The following is a 15,836-nucleotide window of genomic DNA, read 5'->3' on the forward strand; positions in this document are numbered from 1 at the left end:
GGATAATTACATTTTGCCCCACTTTGTGGTAGGTCTGGATTTTTGCTGAGGTTGTAAAACATGACTCATAACTGGCATAATGAAAAAGATTACGGTGATGGCTGTGATTACTGTCCTCAGTTTCTGCAGCCACCACTCTGACAAACCTATTGGTCGTCATTAGGATTGACTTATCCTTGACTGGGCGAACACCCTCACGTATTTTAATTAGCTACACCTCACATCCAATCAGTCTAATAACAGGTGTTAATTTTCGATTTCCTCTTTTCTTTCTATGTTATCAATGTTGATTGCATAATATGAATGGCCGCCTTAGATTATATGATCTATTTGACCTTTTTTGAATCCTGTCTTTAAAAAAGTACTAAAGAACAGTATTTGCCAACTTCTTTTTGACTCAAGTACCTCTTTATCAAATGTGTTTCTATTAGCTGAGCTATGCACCAATTCAGGATCGATGCCTTTTAAATTCTAATTCAATTCATGAATTTAAATTTGAATTTGTAATCAGTATTAGAATTATAATTTTTAATTCAGTTTTTATTTTTAACTGGTATGTAGTTTATTTACTTTGTGATATAAAATTTTAATTTTATATATATATATGTATGTATGTTTACATTTTTACATTTATAATTTTCAATATTTAAATATATATTGATATATTATATAATATATTAACCCCATGGAGTACACATACCTAAGCAAATGTAATTTCAAATCTTTTAAAAATCATCTACTAAGAAAACAGCAAGGTGAAAGAAGGTACATGGTTTGATTTCTGATTAAATTTACAGGAGTATCAGACAAGTTCATGTATTCTGCTACATGAAAACTGTGACACTGGCTCTGCCCTGAAGGCAAGCCGTCAAAATGCATCAATCTCAGCTAAAGTTTTGCTTCCATGCCTACAAATACAAATTTTATAACTGTGTCTTAAACTGTACGTTTATATTGTGTACATTTTCAGTTTCTGCTATGCATAAATGACCAGTTTTTCAAATTTACGTCCCATTTAGTGATGAATCCCCAGCACGACTCAAACTAAAGATCAGACTGTGGTCTATGCAGCTCTGTGCCATATATAACGGGGACTGACGGGTCTTCTGATAGGGTGTCAGTTTGGCTGTGTGTTAATGTTAAGTTGCCGAGCCATGCTCCCAGTCTCATTACAGCAAATTTAGTCTGCTGAGAGCACACAAGAACTGCTCACATGCACATTATAACAAAGAGGTCTGTTTTGATATTAGTTCTAATGCTGAATTTTGCAAATAAACCATAGCAGTTGAGCTTATATACATTATAACCTAACTGAATGCTTCTATGTGAACGGCAGAACAGCTGGAAAGGACCAGTGTTGGGCAGTGCAAATTCCCTAGACTGCAAAATCCCTGGCAGATACTCAGTTCTGACTGAGAACCTTAATAAATGTGTCGTTCTCTTTTTAAATAGCCCAGTACAGTAAAACCACCACTAGGACCTCTCATAGTAATCAATAATACACTAAATAAACTATTTGATGCCTTTCAGCTTAGCGTTATCATAACATATTGTGAATCAGGCAGCACAGAACACAAGCCGTCATCCATCATTCCTTTCCCAGCAGAATAATTGTACACACGTGGTTGTCGATAGTCCTAAAACGACGTTCAGATTAAGTGTTGGAGCGGAGTGACATTAGAGCTGTTGGTTTTAGGGTGTTTGACTGAATAAAGCGTGCACTTGGAGGGAGGCGGGGGACTGTGTTTATGGGCTGATCCCTTGACATGCCCTAAATTGCCTTGTTTGCTTAGCACAGAAACAGAAACAGATGCTGCTTCACTGTGCTGGGTCATTCACTCTATCTCCTGGTGCTTTGAGGAAGTCCTTCGTGGTTAATCTCATCCTCTCGCGCACAAATACACTTACATTTGTCCATGCTGTTAATGCAGCTACTAAAAAAGCAACCATTTTTGTAATCACGAGATGGCTACGTTTAGGAAGCAAGCCATTCAAAATGATTTAAACCACTTTGGCTGAGGCTAATGTGACTGCCATCATTTACTAATTATCGTCTGGCTTTCCGAAAACCTGTGTTAACTGAGGGACCACCCCACCCCCTGGAGAGGAGGTGGTCTGTGCAGACATGTAATTTAGAGCTTTGTTACAGAGGTTTGTGCTCCCTGGCCTAGATTATTATGATTAAGATCCACCTAGCAGATGACTGTCCAATTGTCACCTTCATTACGGCACCCAGATCTGGAAGGGCACATGTGTTGTGCCAATTCTTTGTGGCACCAAAAAAATGCTCATTGTTTTTCTGTCATCTTCAGTTTCTGTGTCATTACTGAAATATATAAATATATATATATATATCTGTGTGTGTGTGTGTATAAGGTTTCATCCTTTTTTTCACATCTTTAGCCATAATGCACGTCTAACCTCTGCTGATTATAGTAAGAAAGGCTTGGCTTACAGGATCATGACAGTTGGCGGTAAACTGAACACAGTCCTATGTTTTCTGACAAATGTATGAAAAGACAAAAGACTGAGAAAGTGCCATAGAGCCCACAAATAAAATATCTTGATCCTGAATGTCTTCTTGAATGTCTTCTATATGTACATATAGGGATGCACTATATGTTGACCATATAGTATAGGGCGGTAAATGTACGTGTTTTTTTTTTTTATGATGTCAGTATTGATAAAATGTAAGTAAAATTAGAGTAATTAGGTAATGTATTAAATGATTAGGTAATGTATTAAATGAAATATTTATTTTAATATATTCATATTTAATATTCAATTTAATAAATACATTTAATTATTTATTAAATTATATAAATTTAAAAATAAATACATAAAAACTAATTATAAATTAATTAATGCCCCAAAAATGAAATGGATTATGATTAAATCAGTAACACTTTACTTAAAGCCTTTATGTATAATGAATTAAAGCTAAACGTATTCGTAATGCACATTGTAATACATTATAACTTCTCATAAATGATTATAAGTTAAAATGCATTATATTTCAAGGTTTGTTTTTCATTTGTTTTATTACATTATACTTTCTAAAGCTGTAACACTGAATAGGATAGTATTATAAATGTTGAATGTTTTTATTTTTATATACTATCTGCTTATAATTTTAATTACATTGTAATTCATTATAATTTTAGTTAAAGTTGTATTCATTTTGTTTTGTGTTTTTGATGTTTTTATTAATTTTTTATATATATAAAAAGTTTTTATTAGTAGTACATCAGTACATCAAGTTAATTTGAAATTAATTGAAAATGAGAAATATTGTCATGTTTTTTTTTTTATAGTTTTATATTTTTATTTTGTTTTAGTTATCGTTTATTGTATTTCAATTAATGAACATGTTTTTATATTTTAGTTTTATTTAAAAAATAATAACCCTGTATAGTAGTCCTACATATGTTAAATGATTGTGAGAAAGATTATATTCCGAAAAATTTGAAGATTAGAAGCTTTTTTTTTTCTTTTCTTTTTTTTTTGCCACTCAACATGATGTATTTTGAAGCAAATAGGTGAAAATATAAATAATTATCGACTATCATATCAATCATATCAGTGCATCTCTCTAAATCATATTCCATTATATATCTTTTGTGTATTTATTGGTGGCTCCTACAGATTATTAAGCGAATGAGGCTAAGGCTTTGGTGGTCAGACCTTCAGATTCTGTGAGTGCTGGTGGAGAGAAGTCAGCTTTGATTACAAACTAAGTGCTGTGCTGCCAGACGGGGGAGGGTCTACATGCTGATATGCATTCTATCAGAATGATTCATGCAAATTATGCACATTATTCCTGCAGGAATTTCCACTCAAACTGCCTGGAGAAATTGCCGGAAATTAGCCATAAAATTCACTGTGTCGGGAGTGCAAGGTGAAGGCCACTAGGAAGCCAAGGACACTGGGCTTGTAGTTATTCTGCACATGTGTGTCGTTTGCGTGGTCACTTGGTGGCTTGTCCATGGATGCAAATACACAGCATAGTGTTCATTAGAGGATCTTCCTTTACTAACACACTGATGAGATTTTCAGTCACATGCCTGATAATGAGGCTGTGAGATGATGAGAAGCGTAATGTCCATGAGTGTTACACTAAAACACATCCCCAGCTGCTCATTCATTGTTTCCTGCACACCGTCTTGTTTGTTCCTGTTGTAGCATTCATTCATGTTATCTTCCAGTAGATTTTTGTCTTAATTTGCAGATTAATTGGCAAACGTTTTTCAGCACTTGCATTGAGAATCTACGTTACTGTATGTTAAATAATTTGCTTTCATTCTGAAGAACTTGAAGAGTTGTTTTGTCCATGTTTTTAATGAATTTTCATGTAATTGAAATGTAACACTCATGTTCTGGTGGAAACCTAAGAGATCCCAAAAGCCTGAATCTGTTTTATAGTATCTATAGTGTCTATTTTATTTGGCATTTACACTCAAATACACTGAAAATATACAGAAATATGACAGACACTTTAAAATACACACAGAAATAAATAAATATAATATATAGAAATAAATCAATTAAAACACACACACACACACACACACACATATATATATATATATATATATATATGTATATTGTTAGGGTTAATTGCTCTTCAAAATATATTTATATTTATTTCTGTGTGTATTTTAAAATGTCTATGATATAAGTGAGGACTGTTTCTGGATGAGATCTGATTTGAAGTAATCAAAACATTTAATTCATCAAGATAATGAAAAAAATGTGGGTACAGAAATTAAAACATGTTCAAAACTTTTATTTTGCTATTTTGAAACTATTATTTTAAAATAGTTTTTAATATGTTGCTGTAACCTAATCAAAATCAATTTGACAGATATTATTGAAATTCTAACGTTCAGTATCTTTACAAAATGTCACTTATCTATAACAACATTGCAAGAATAGACAAACTAAACTAAAAAATATATATAATTTATTGTTAATTGGTTAATTGCTTTTGAATATATATTCATGCTTATTTCTGTGTGTATTTTAAAATGTCTGTCTATCTCATCCAGAAACATATAAGGATCTAATGACCAGGAAAACAACAACAACAAAAATGCTGTTTTAAAGGCTGCAGAACCCTTAACAATTAATCACCTTATTCTCATTAGGAATACAGAGCCTTACATAAACACCATGCGTAATGTATAACATGAATATATACATTAATCCTGGGCCACAATCAGCAGGGGTCTTGCTTTAACTCCATATGTCCACTCTGTGCCTCATTCATATGGCTGATGCTGAATGCCTGGCCTGCCTCATGGAGTGAGGGAGCAGGGCTAGGGAAGTTGCTCTGACTGACTCCCCTGGTAATGGTGTTGTCCCGCTGGCACTTTACACTTCCCCCCACAGCCACATTTAATGAATATCAGAAGTTGGAATGTATTTCAATGTAGTATATATGAGGGTCAGTGAGCTTTGAGCATAACCGTAGCCTTTCAATGTGCACGTTGTGATCGTCCTGAACAGGTGCTGGACTATGTTGTTCATAAGTGTACCTTTGAATATGCACATTAATATTCATATGCCATTTACAGTGGTAAAAATGAATCATTTTATAAATTAGTCATTTGATATGGCAAGAATCAGGCTGTGATCACACTTTGTCAATTTTTTCTGTTCAGAACACATATGGTGATTATGTGACAACAGTTTCATGTAATGAAACTCAGATGCCAAAGTATTTTTACTTTTTTTAACTTTCAGATACGTGGTTGCTTATATCCTCGCTGTTTTTAATTAAGTATATTGAAAACAAATGACACATTTTCTGTGTCATAACCCCTAAACTGTCTCTAATTGGGCTGAACCAAACACTCTGCATTTGTTACAAATTGAAACATTTTCCTTCAAAGTCTAATGAGACCATAGTTATTGGTGCAGGTGTTCCGTCACCTTTGACCTCTTGTGTAATACTAATCTTTCACTAGCAGCACTGTGAATTCGAGCCTTGTCTGAGCAAAGCTGTAATCTGAAAACAACTCCAAGAACATCAGATTATTATTTAAAGAAAAGGACAGTTTTGGAACGGGATTAAGATAATAAAACTGTCCATTAATCTCATTCATCCAGACAATAGACAATACTCAACAAATGTAATTCAGTAATTCCTGTTTTTTGAAGAATAGCTCATGATCACAAGTGACAGATCTAGACCGTGACGCTTAAAAGATTTCCAGTACTTTCACTGACGAATTTGGCATAATTACAGCACATAAAGTACTTAAAGATCAAGTGATTGAAGGCTTAAATCTTAAAACCAAATTCATAAATGCAAGATGCACACTTATTATCACGACCTAAATTCAATAAAAAAAAAATTCCAACTGCATCACAATTAATATTACAGAAAAAAATACATAAATGCTTGTGTGTGTGTGTGTGTATATATATATATATATATATATACTGTATATACTTTAGTGATATTTTAGGTTCACCATTTCTCCAGTTTTTTTTTCATGAGATAAAATTTGCCATATTACTGTTTGAAAAGTGGTGTTTAAGATCTTATCATCTACAAATGAATTTTGCCAGTGCACCTTAACATCGACAAAATCACGTTGACAATTAATTCGAAGAGTAATTAACTTTAACACCGGGTATTTTGCTAGCTGTTCCTGTTTTTTTACATCTCTCTCTTTTTTTTTTTTTAATACCCGCATTATGCACAGCAATCCCACAGCTAAGTGTGAATTACAGCGTGCGACATTGGGGTACTATCGCATGTACGGCATATTTCTTCTTCTTGTTGGTATAAGTACAGAGAGATGATTCAATTCCTAGGCTTTGAGTCTGATGCTGATATGAAGAGGACGGTCCAATAGGGTCCTCTAATGTACACTTTGAATATCCTTGTTTATCATCCCCAGCATACATCACATCAATATTACAAATAAGTGCTCTGGTAACTCTTGATATGGTAAATTGGATATTTTATGGTTTATGAAAAGGCACCTTTTTTATCTTTCACTTTTATTCATGACCTCTGAAGCTACAATGCAGACATTGTAAAGACAGGTTAAGCTTTATTAGGTTCATGAATACAAACTCTGCTTTGATTCTGTGTCACTGTTAAGGTGGTTATCTCTTCTAGTTGCCTCATTGGTTTGGAGTTTATGTGTGAGTTTGAGCAGTACAAGCTCTAGAATCTGTGTGATAGCACTGCCTTTATGCCTCTTAAGAGAGTTCAGACTGATTTTGATGGATCCCATCCTAATACATTTGAATTAAGCCCTTTGTGAACTAATTGCTGTATTAAATAATGCATCCCGGTTCCATCTATAATTAACGCACTGTCATTATTGTCTCGCTGCCTGTTAAGGTATGTGAACTAGTTGCACTGGGAAAGTGAACATGGGAGAGAATGATGGAAATCATGTAAATGGGGTCCTGGAAGTAGTTGACTTCCACACAGTAATTGCTGACAGTATTTATCCAGGCAAAGCTTTGGGATGGCTGATTACTGCTGGCCCTGATTAACGACTCCTGCATGTCTCCACATCTGTGCTGTGCAGAGAATTAGAGAGGACAGACTAATACCATAATACCAGTGCATGCTTTCCAAATGGCTAATTTACAGTGTTGAAACATTGGAGAGAGTTAAAGTGTTTCAAAAACCCTTTTCTATCTTGTGGTTGTGTTTTGCTTTTGCTTTTTTGATTAGGGGACTTTTTATGTATTTCTTGTGTTTTGATTGGTATATAGTATTTTTAATCTTCATTCATTGCATGCTATAATGATACAGCTTTACTGTACTTTTTTCGTCTGACAAGTATAGTTTTTATGCAAGCCGTTTTTTTGTTTTTTGTTTTTTGCTATTTTGTGATCCATAAAAAAATTAATTGGTAGAGAAAAGGCGTTTTTTCCTTCCTCGCATCTGATTTCATGTGATTATTGTAATTGGCTAATATGTAAAATTAAAAGGGGCTTGGCTTTTTTAATTATGTATGATTTTGTCTCATTAAACGGTGGCTGAGCGGGGTTTGCAGGTCGTCCCATATAAAACTGAGAGAAACTCTGGTTAAAACTCTTAAATGACCCTGAGTTCTCCTTCGTGCTCTACTGGAGTATCTTTTAGTATTTAGTCCGGCTCTCGTCATTCTCATTTACTGAAAAGGTATTTCCGGTGACGTATTTACAAAGGTTGTGATGTCATGCAGACAGTGATACTTGAGCGTCATGTATAGTGTTGGTGCTGTCCCTGGTGCTGAACTAAACACGAGTCACTTGGAGTGCGAGAAAGCATTTTGTAATTAGATTTTTGTAAATTGTTTGTTAGAAACAGTTCTGCCCACGACACCCAAAACCTCTCACTTTTTGGTGATTAGATTTAGATTTCATATCCTTCCAAACAGATTTATCAAATATGTCAGCGTCTTGGTAAGACAAATTAAAACGTATACTTTCGATAAAGAAAACGTAATGTTTAGAAGTAAACACCTATCTTATACAGCGTTAACATAAATTTTAAGTCGTGAGAAAAATTTTTTAATCTTTTACGCACAGGCGCCCAGTGGTTTTTAATAGAAAGTCACTGTCTTTCGTATTAACAATGCTGAGATTTTTCTCCTCACATTTTCATTTATTATTATTTGTTATTGATTCATGATATTTACGTGTATTTTTCATAACATTTTTCACCTTTCCTGTTTTGATAATTTTTGTAAAATTATTTTAGTAAAATAATAATTTTCTAAATAATGATTTTTAGTGATTTAGTTATGCATATAGTTCTGTATTATTTGTAAAACTGCGTTGAATATTGCATAATTTATTTTATCTCTGCCTTACTTCAGCATTCTTGAAACTTCGACTTTTTAATTTGAGAAAAATCTTAAGCTAAATGTTTTTGGTGTCTGTTGTAGAAATTAAGTTTTAAAGTGAAAACGAAGTTTCTTTTGCACTTGATATCAGCATCGTGTAAAAGGGCATCTTCCTTTCCGTATCTAATCGTACCGTTGTGATGGACAGCCGAACTAGAACAATGCAAACTAATGACACTGACGCTGATGCTCGTGACTGTTTCCTGTGATTAAAGACACCCAATTACAGCAGTGAACAGTGTCGTAATTATGTTCCTTAATCACATCCAGGAGGTTTAATTGCCTTAACGATGTGTTTAATTAAAAAGAATATAGGTATTACAGTCGACAGTTTTGACACACTGTTGTTTTCAAATTAACATTACTAGACAACGTCACGTATTTTTTTAAATAATCATGATCGGGGTGATTAAGTTCTAGGCTATCCTATAATACTAACAGACATTCTCCTTTAACCATAGAGCATTGTTGTTCGTAAAGTCTGGACTTTTTTTCCAAGGGTTTTTATGTTATCGAGCATTAAATTACAAACACAAGTGTTTTACAAACCACTGCTAATTTAAAGAGGAAACTATGTTGCTTAATTCGTTAAATGTAACATAAAATTAAGTTGCCAGATGCCGAAATTTATAATTTCACAAATTGCGTGTCATGCGTAAAAAAAAATTTTCCCCCTGCGACTTATTGATCGTAATCTCTTGAGCCAGCAGGAGCTATGAATCACTTTACTACCAGAGGCATCACAACATACAACCAGGCATAATACGTTGGATCAAAATATTTTAATAAAGCTTTCCAATACATCAACACATACAAATGGCCCTCTGTGGTCATATTGAAACTAATATATCAACATTGCTTCCAGCCTCGACCTGACAACAAGTTGAAACCGCCACGTCCCTAAATAGCCAAACTGTATGTGTGTTTGTAAAAAGCCAAATCGGCGAGATTTACAGCAATGATGACAATGCATAATCAGACCAGGCATGCAGACCCACTTGATTTCATCCATTTAGAAAAATGAAAAGAGCAAAACAACTTTTTTAAGATTCCACCAAACTAACAATATATTATATTACAAATTTAAAATGAACGATCTCAACTAAGCTTTCGAAATAACACGGCTACTTTGGAATAAAGTCCAATACGCTGCTCCTTCCAGCAGCTGCTTTGTAAAACACAGATGTCACTTGAAAGCAAACATTTATATAACATAAATTCGAAGTAGCAAGAATGCGCATTATTGCAAGTTAGAGTTAAAACCTTGAAAAGTTTGGCATCATAAACAAGGTAAAACATGGTTGCAAGTTGTCAGGTCAGTGATACACGTCATTCTGAAGGGTCCACATTAATTAACTGTTCATTCTTCATCATCATCAGATATAGACTTTGTTTGGTTTTTATCCCACGCTCACCAGCACTTAAAGTATAGGCTATACCGTATGTACACAATCAGTGTTTCTTGAAATGAAGTTGTAAGAAAAGTTTTTAGCATTCTTCTATATTGACTTCATTGTAAAACTGCTGGCAAACATCAGTCTCTCTTTTTCAGAGTCAAAAGTTGCGCATGTGCTTCTACCAGAGTCGGCTGCAGAGTTTAAGGCTTGTCAGTGCATTGCTTGCAGAGGCTGGAGGTGACATTGTTGAAAAGGGCACATTTGTCTGGACAGGAGGACGCTGCAACTCCTGCGGGGAACGGGTAACCAGCCGGCTGCTCGTATGCGCTCAAACCGTGCGTAAGAGCTGTGGTCGCGGGCAGGGAGGCAGCAGAGATAGCCTGGCCTTGGTTGAGATACGCAACCAGCCGTCTCATCTCCTCCAGCGCCTGTGCCTGCATGAGGATGTAATTTTTGGCTAAGAGCAAGGTGGCAATTTTGGAGAGTTTTCGTACAGACGGACTGTGCGCGTAAGGGATGACCCCGCGCAGCTCATCGAGCGCATCGTTCAGATCGTGCATTCTCCGTCTCTCCCGGGCGTTGACGTTTAGTCTCAGCGTTTTTTGCTCTTTGTTTTTCTTACCTCCCTCTGACTTTGCGCCGGGCATAGTCGTTCTCCCGTCCGTCATGAGCATCATCTCGCATCGGCCGTCACTGTCATCGTCCGGGCTCTGTTCGCCGCCGCTGCTCTCCGCAGCCGAAGTCCTGTTTGCGCTCTCGCCGTATTTCACACACAAAGATCCGGTGGGCAGACCCAGCGTGCCCGCTCGCCCCCCGGGCTGCACCGGGTCTTGGTCGATCTGCTCAAAACAGCTGATGGGCGACTGGCTGTCCCGCGAACCAAGATCAATACCTGCAGCCGGTCGAAACGAGTCCATCTTTTTGCTCGAGACTGCGCTGAGAGATTTGTGAAAAATGTCTCCACCCAAGTTTATTCTCCTGTCCATAGTTTCCCGAAAGTCGGATGCGATGATGGAGCTTCACTCAGCTGCTGTCCTCTCATTAAGTTTCTACTCTATGAAGTGGAGTTGATGTTGATGGCCGCTCCACTTGTCAAGTGATGCTCCTCCTAAAGTGCTCTACACTGCGTTTATCGTGTTAAGACACACTTTGTAGATCTCGGCAGCGATCAGCATCAGCAGCAGAAGGGGGAGTCTTTTACATCATTATCTCAAGTCTGGCTATTAATATGAAGAAGATTCGCCTATTGGGATTGAGCGCGCACTACCCAATCAGGTTAACGTTTTAATTAATGGGATTAAAACGGTAACAAACAATCCAAACGGGTTTCTCACAGCTTTACAAAAGCGCCCCAGCTCTTTTATTCCTCTGCCCATCTGTGTACACCTAATGTACAACTGTATTCAAGTCGTTTCTTGAGCTTTGCAGTGCAGATACATACAAAATCTACTTCTTATATGTTTTGTGTTAATGATGCTTCCTGGTAGATGCTATACAGACTTTTTTCATAAACTGAGGCAGATACAGTGAGTGCTTAAGCATAATTCGGAGAAGAGTATTAAAAGATCTAAAAAAAATATTCAGGTCAAGTGACCTGGTACAAACTCTGGGATCAACTGCTATTTTTGTCTTAAACTAACAATTCACGAGAAGAGACCACTAAGAGCTCTGTTTTGTTTTTGTTTGTTTTGTTTTTAGTATTTTCATGGGACATACAAAGTTTAAAATTGAAAATAAAAAAGGAAATTTGAAGAATCTCGTAATGTCGTGGAAATTGGCAATACATTTATTTGTTTTCTTATATTTGTTACTTCACATTTTTACTTGTGGATATTAAAAAATTAGACTTTTGATGTTTTAAAGCTCATGTTTTTATATCACTGCTCCATAGCAGAGCACATGAGACAACAGTATTATTCAGTCTTTATTTATTTATTTATTTATTAGAGTATTGTGATGACCTATCCTCATCTATGACCTATCCTCATCTTGCAGATTCTATTTAAGAATATTAAATAAATCCCTTGTAGGCTTTAAAATGTAGTCTTTAAAGCAGAATCAATTTGCATGAATAAATCTTCATTATGCATTCGTTAGTGGAGTAAGCAGGCGTAGCTACTATTTAATAAATTATATCTTCATTTGGCCTATTTGTGTGTATAAGCTACCGTACATTACAGTTGCAGACAATGATAATGTGCGAACTTTTGGGGCAATGCTTATAAAAAGAAAGTGGACACATTTGTGAACGCGAATCGCCCCCGCGTGGTCATAATGAGTTTTGCGTTTACAAGATTTTTTATTTTTTTTTTGGTCCAAGTGGTGTCACGTAACAGTCATCAAAAGACATATGTTGTTATCATATAATATCTCGGCAGTGACGTTCAGCTGTTTGTTAGAATGTTTTGAAACAGTGGACCATATAGCTTTTAACTATTAAAATGTAAGAAGACATATTTTTCTAATATTATTTTCATATTTTTTTGCAAATGAAGTCAGATTAGATTTTGGTTAATATATGTCTGCCATTTTCACTTAACAAAATAGTTAAAATTCCAAATCATAGCCTATTTATTGAACCTTTTACAGAAATTCTACTCTTTAATAAAGAGTCACATTATAATATAGAACTACATAATATATGCCTATATTTTTTATAATTTCAGAATGAGACTAATTTTATATTGGCAGTAATGGTGAAACACACAACCTGAGGGATGGTCTTTATTACTGTCAACAGGAAGTACCATCATTATACCCATCAAACCGGGCTGAGGTCTGCCTTTACACTTCATGCAGCTCAGCTCTCTAGTCTCTTCTGTCTTCACTGAAGTCTTTACTTCATATATAGCCTACAGTCAGCTTTTCCAATGAATTAGGAAATTTCAGCTTGCTTTCCTTAGATCTAAATCTTCTATACTGATATTGTCAGATTATTTTCTAATATATATATTTTTCAATAGGCTTAATTATTAAAAAATATATATTTATGTATTGTTTGTTTGTTTGTTTCTTTCTTTCTTTGTGGAGAAACTACATTACATTTTTTGCAATGACTGTCCTGTGCCACATGGTGTCAGACTGCACACATTAAACACACTGAAAAGCTTATGTTTTTAGTTATGTACTGTATTTATGACAGATATTACTTAGCAATGTCTTAAAACTTTTTCTGTGACACAGTAAATAAAATATTTGGACCCACTTTACATTAGGTGTCTAACTATTATGTACTTACATGTAAATTAATCATTTGATACAGTGGACTTGGACTGTGTGGACTGTACACATGTTTTTTTTTTTTTTAAGTGGTACTTATATTTAAAATATCTTCCTGTAGTTATATATAAGCTATATGTGTGTGTGTGTGTGTGTGTGTGTGCGTGCGTGCATCTTGTGACAACAATGTAGCGTAGTACACTTTAAACCATGTTCATAAATTATTCAAAATCATTGGAATAATACCGTTGCAGTTACCATAATAATAGACGCAATATTCCGAAAGTAAAATGCTTTCATTCAGTCCTCTTTTTCTGAGTCGCCTTTTCGGTTTCCGCTCACTCACCCTCGTACATCTGTACTTGTTTATATTATTCATCACTTAGCAACGGCATAGATGCTGGACTCCACGAATGAATGAGTTGTTTACGTTCAAGTAATCTTTTAAATAAGCAGTGAAATCCTGCTGCTCCTGCAGGTGGCAGGGTTGCTCTATACATGTCTCTCTTTTTTTTTTCATTTTTAATCTTGCGCCACATATGTAGGTTTTTTTTTTTTTCGTTCTTTTAACAAACTCTGGTTGCATAGCAACACAATGAACCGATACATGTTATTTTTTTAGTGAGTAGCAATTTTATCATTTCAAAGTGGTCACTTCATACCAATTACTGCATACTTCTGATACGAGAGCAGCTCGCCTCGCGCAATCGTGGCCGCGCGCCGCGTGCTGATCTGTCAAGGCTCGCGCGTGATCTGAATAATGATGGCAGAGTTTATGTGATGCATGACTGCTAGGCATTGAGCGTCTAAGCTAATTTAAGTTATGTAGAATGTGATAGCAATTTTAGTGTATAGACGTGTGGTTTTCTCAGTTATATCGCACATCTTCCAGATTGGCCACGTGTTATTGCGTTAAAGTTATTTGTAGCAAAACGGCTAAGGGATGTGATGTGGATAAATATCATTCCTCCAACATCTTGAAATGTTCTGACGCCGAGTGTTACATAACTCACAGCAGTATCATGATGCCCCCTGTTCAGTGTCTTTGGTAAGGCGCATAAAGTTTTTCTTGAATCCTGGAGAGGTAATTTATTTATTTTTATTTTTATTTATTTGAGTCATGCCCAATTTCCTGTTGCCATCATCCAATGTCTCGCTTACCCTCTTTCACGACCCATTCTGACAGATGATTATAGCTTCATTGTCATGTTGACTCACAAATATGTAATTGTTCTGCGTGGACTTTTTTCTTTTCTAAACTATATAAACTAAACTATCTCCACTGTATTCAACATATTAAACGTATGTTGTTGCATACCTTATTTTTTCTTCTTTCTGTGATTAAAGATCTTCATCTTTAGTCTCAACGCAGCATCATTTGGGTAGATTTGTAATTTGTATGCTCATATTTAAAAAAAGGGGGGGGGGGTGAAAGTTCTGTAATTTTTCTATTCTGTAATGTAAGAATTTGTGTATTCTGTAATTTAAAAAAGAGTCAAAATATCTTCTTTTGTGTTCTGCAAAAAAAATAAAGTAATACAAGTTTGGAACGACATGATGAGTAAATATTGACAGAATTTTCTTTTGGGATGTACTGTCTCTTTAAGTTTTCCCTCTTTTTTCTTCTTGATTTGGAGACTACGTTTTTAGCCGTTAGGGGTCGACGTCTCCTTAGGGATCATTCAATTGGATTGAAGATTACTGTAGAAGAAAATAAACTCTAAGCAAGCCATTCCCATATTTTCTTTCAACAGAGCATACGTTTGTGGAAATTTTGCCATTATTGTCAGTCTCTCTATGATTCTTAGGTGGGTAAAATATTTTATATTATTTCTGGTGTAAAACACAAAACAGTGTAGTCAGTTGGGTGAGGGAATGTTTGGCTGACTTATAGGATAAGTTTGTTTAATATAATTTCAGATTCAGCAAACAACAATACTGTGATCTCTAATTGTTTTCAACTAAAATATAATTTATATTCCTTCATGCTATGTTTTATGATCTTAAAATGACCATTTATCTTTTGCCGGTCAAGCACACTGGCTTGCACATGTGCAAATGGTTAGTTGTCGGTAATTTATTTTATTTGTTCCCAGTGATGCAGTAAGAGATCTGCAAAGAGAAATTCAGCACCACATGTGTGTGGACAGCGCCTCACCTTCAAGACCTCTGCAGCGTAACGCATTGTTTCCGTTTTATGGTTTTACAGATTGCAGGCAGTACACATATACTTTCACAATTGTTTAGTACAATATCCAAAACACACAGACCAGAACTATCAGAACTAGCTTTATTGGGGTGGAGGGAGGGGGGAAGGAATTTAATCACATTTTCAGGAAGAATTTTTAACCCTGCA

General features: G+C 35.3%; 1 protein-coding gene across 1 annotated transcript; it reads right to left on the reverse strand.

Moving 5' to 3' along the window:
* Nucleotides 1-9,636: 9,636 nt before the first annotated feature.
* Nucleotides 9,637-11,517, reverse strand: LOC107721937 (class E basic helix-loop-helix protein 22-like). The gene has a single exon (XM_016530171.1). It carries the CDS (start codon nucleotides 11,245-11,247, stop codon nucleotides 10,462-10,464), a length of 786 nt encoding a protein of 261 aa, XP_016385657.1. The 5' UTR covers nucleotides 11,248-11,517; the 3' UTR covers nucleotides 9,637-10,461.
* Nucleotides 11,518-15,836: the final 4,319 nt, after the last annotated feature.

This window comes from Sinocyclocheilus rhinocerous, unplaced genomic scaffold, assembly GCF_001515625.1.
Source record: "Sinocyclocheilus rhinocerous isolate Xijiao unplaced genomic scaffold, SAMN03320098_v1.1 scaffold90, whole genome shotgun sequence".
Taxonomy (NCBI): Eukaryota; Metazoa; Chordata; class Actinopteri; order Cypriniformes; family Cyprinidae; genus Sinocyclocheilus; species Sinocyclocheilus rhinocerous.

Excerpts from the sequence above, each read along its gene's own strand:
- LOC107721937 (XM_016530171.1), bottom strand. The coding sequence starts at position 11,247 with ATGGACAGGAGAATAAACTTGGGTGGAGACATTTTTCACAAATCTCTC.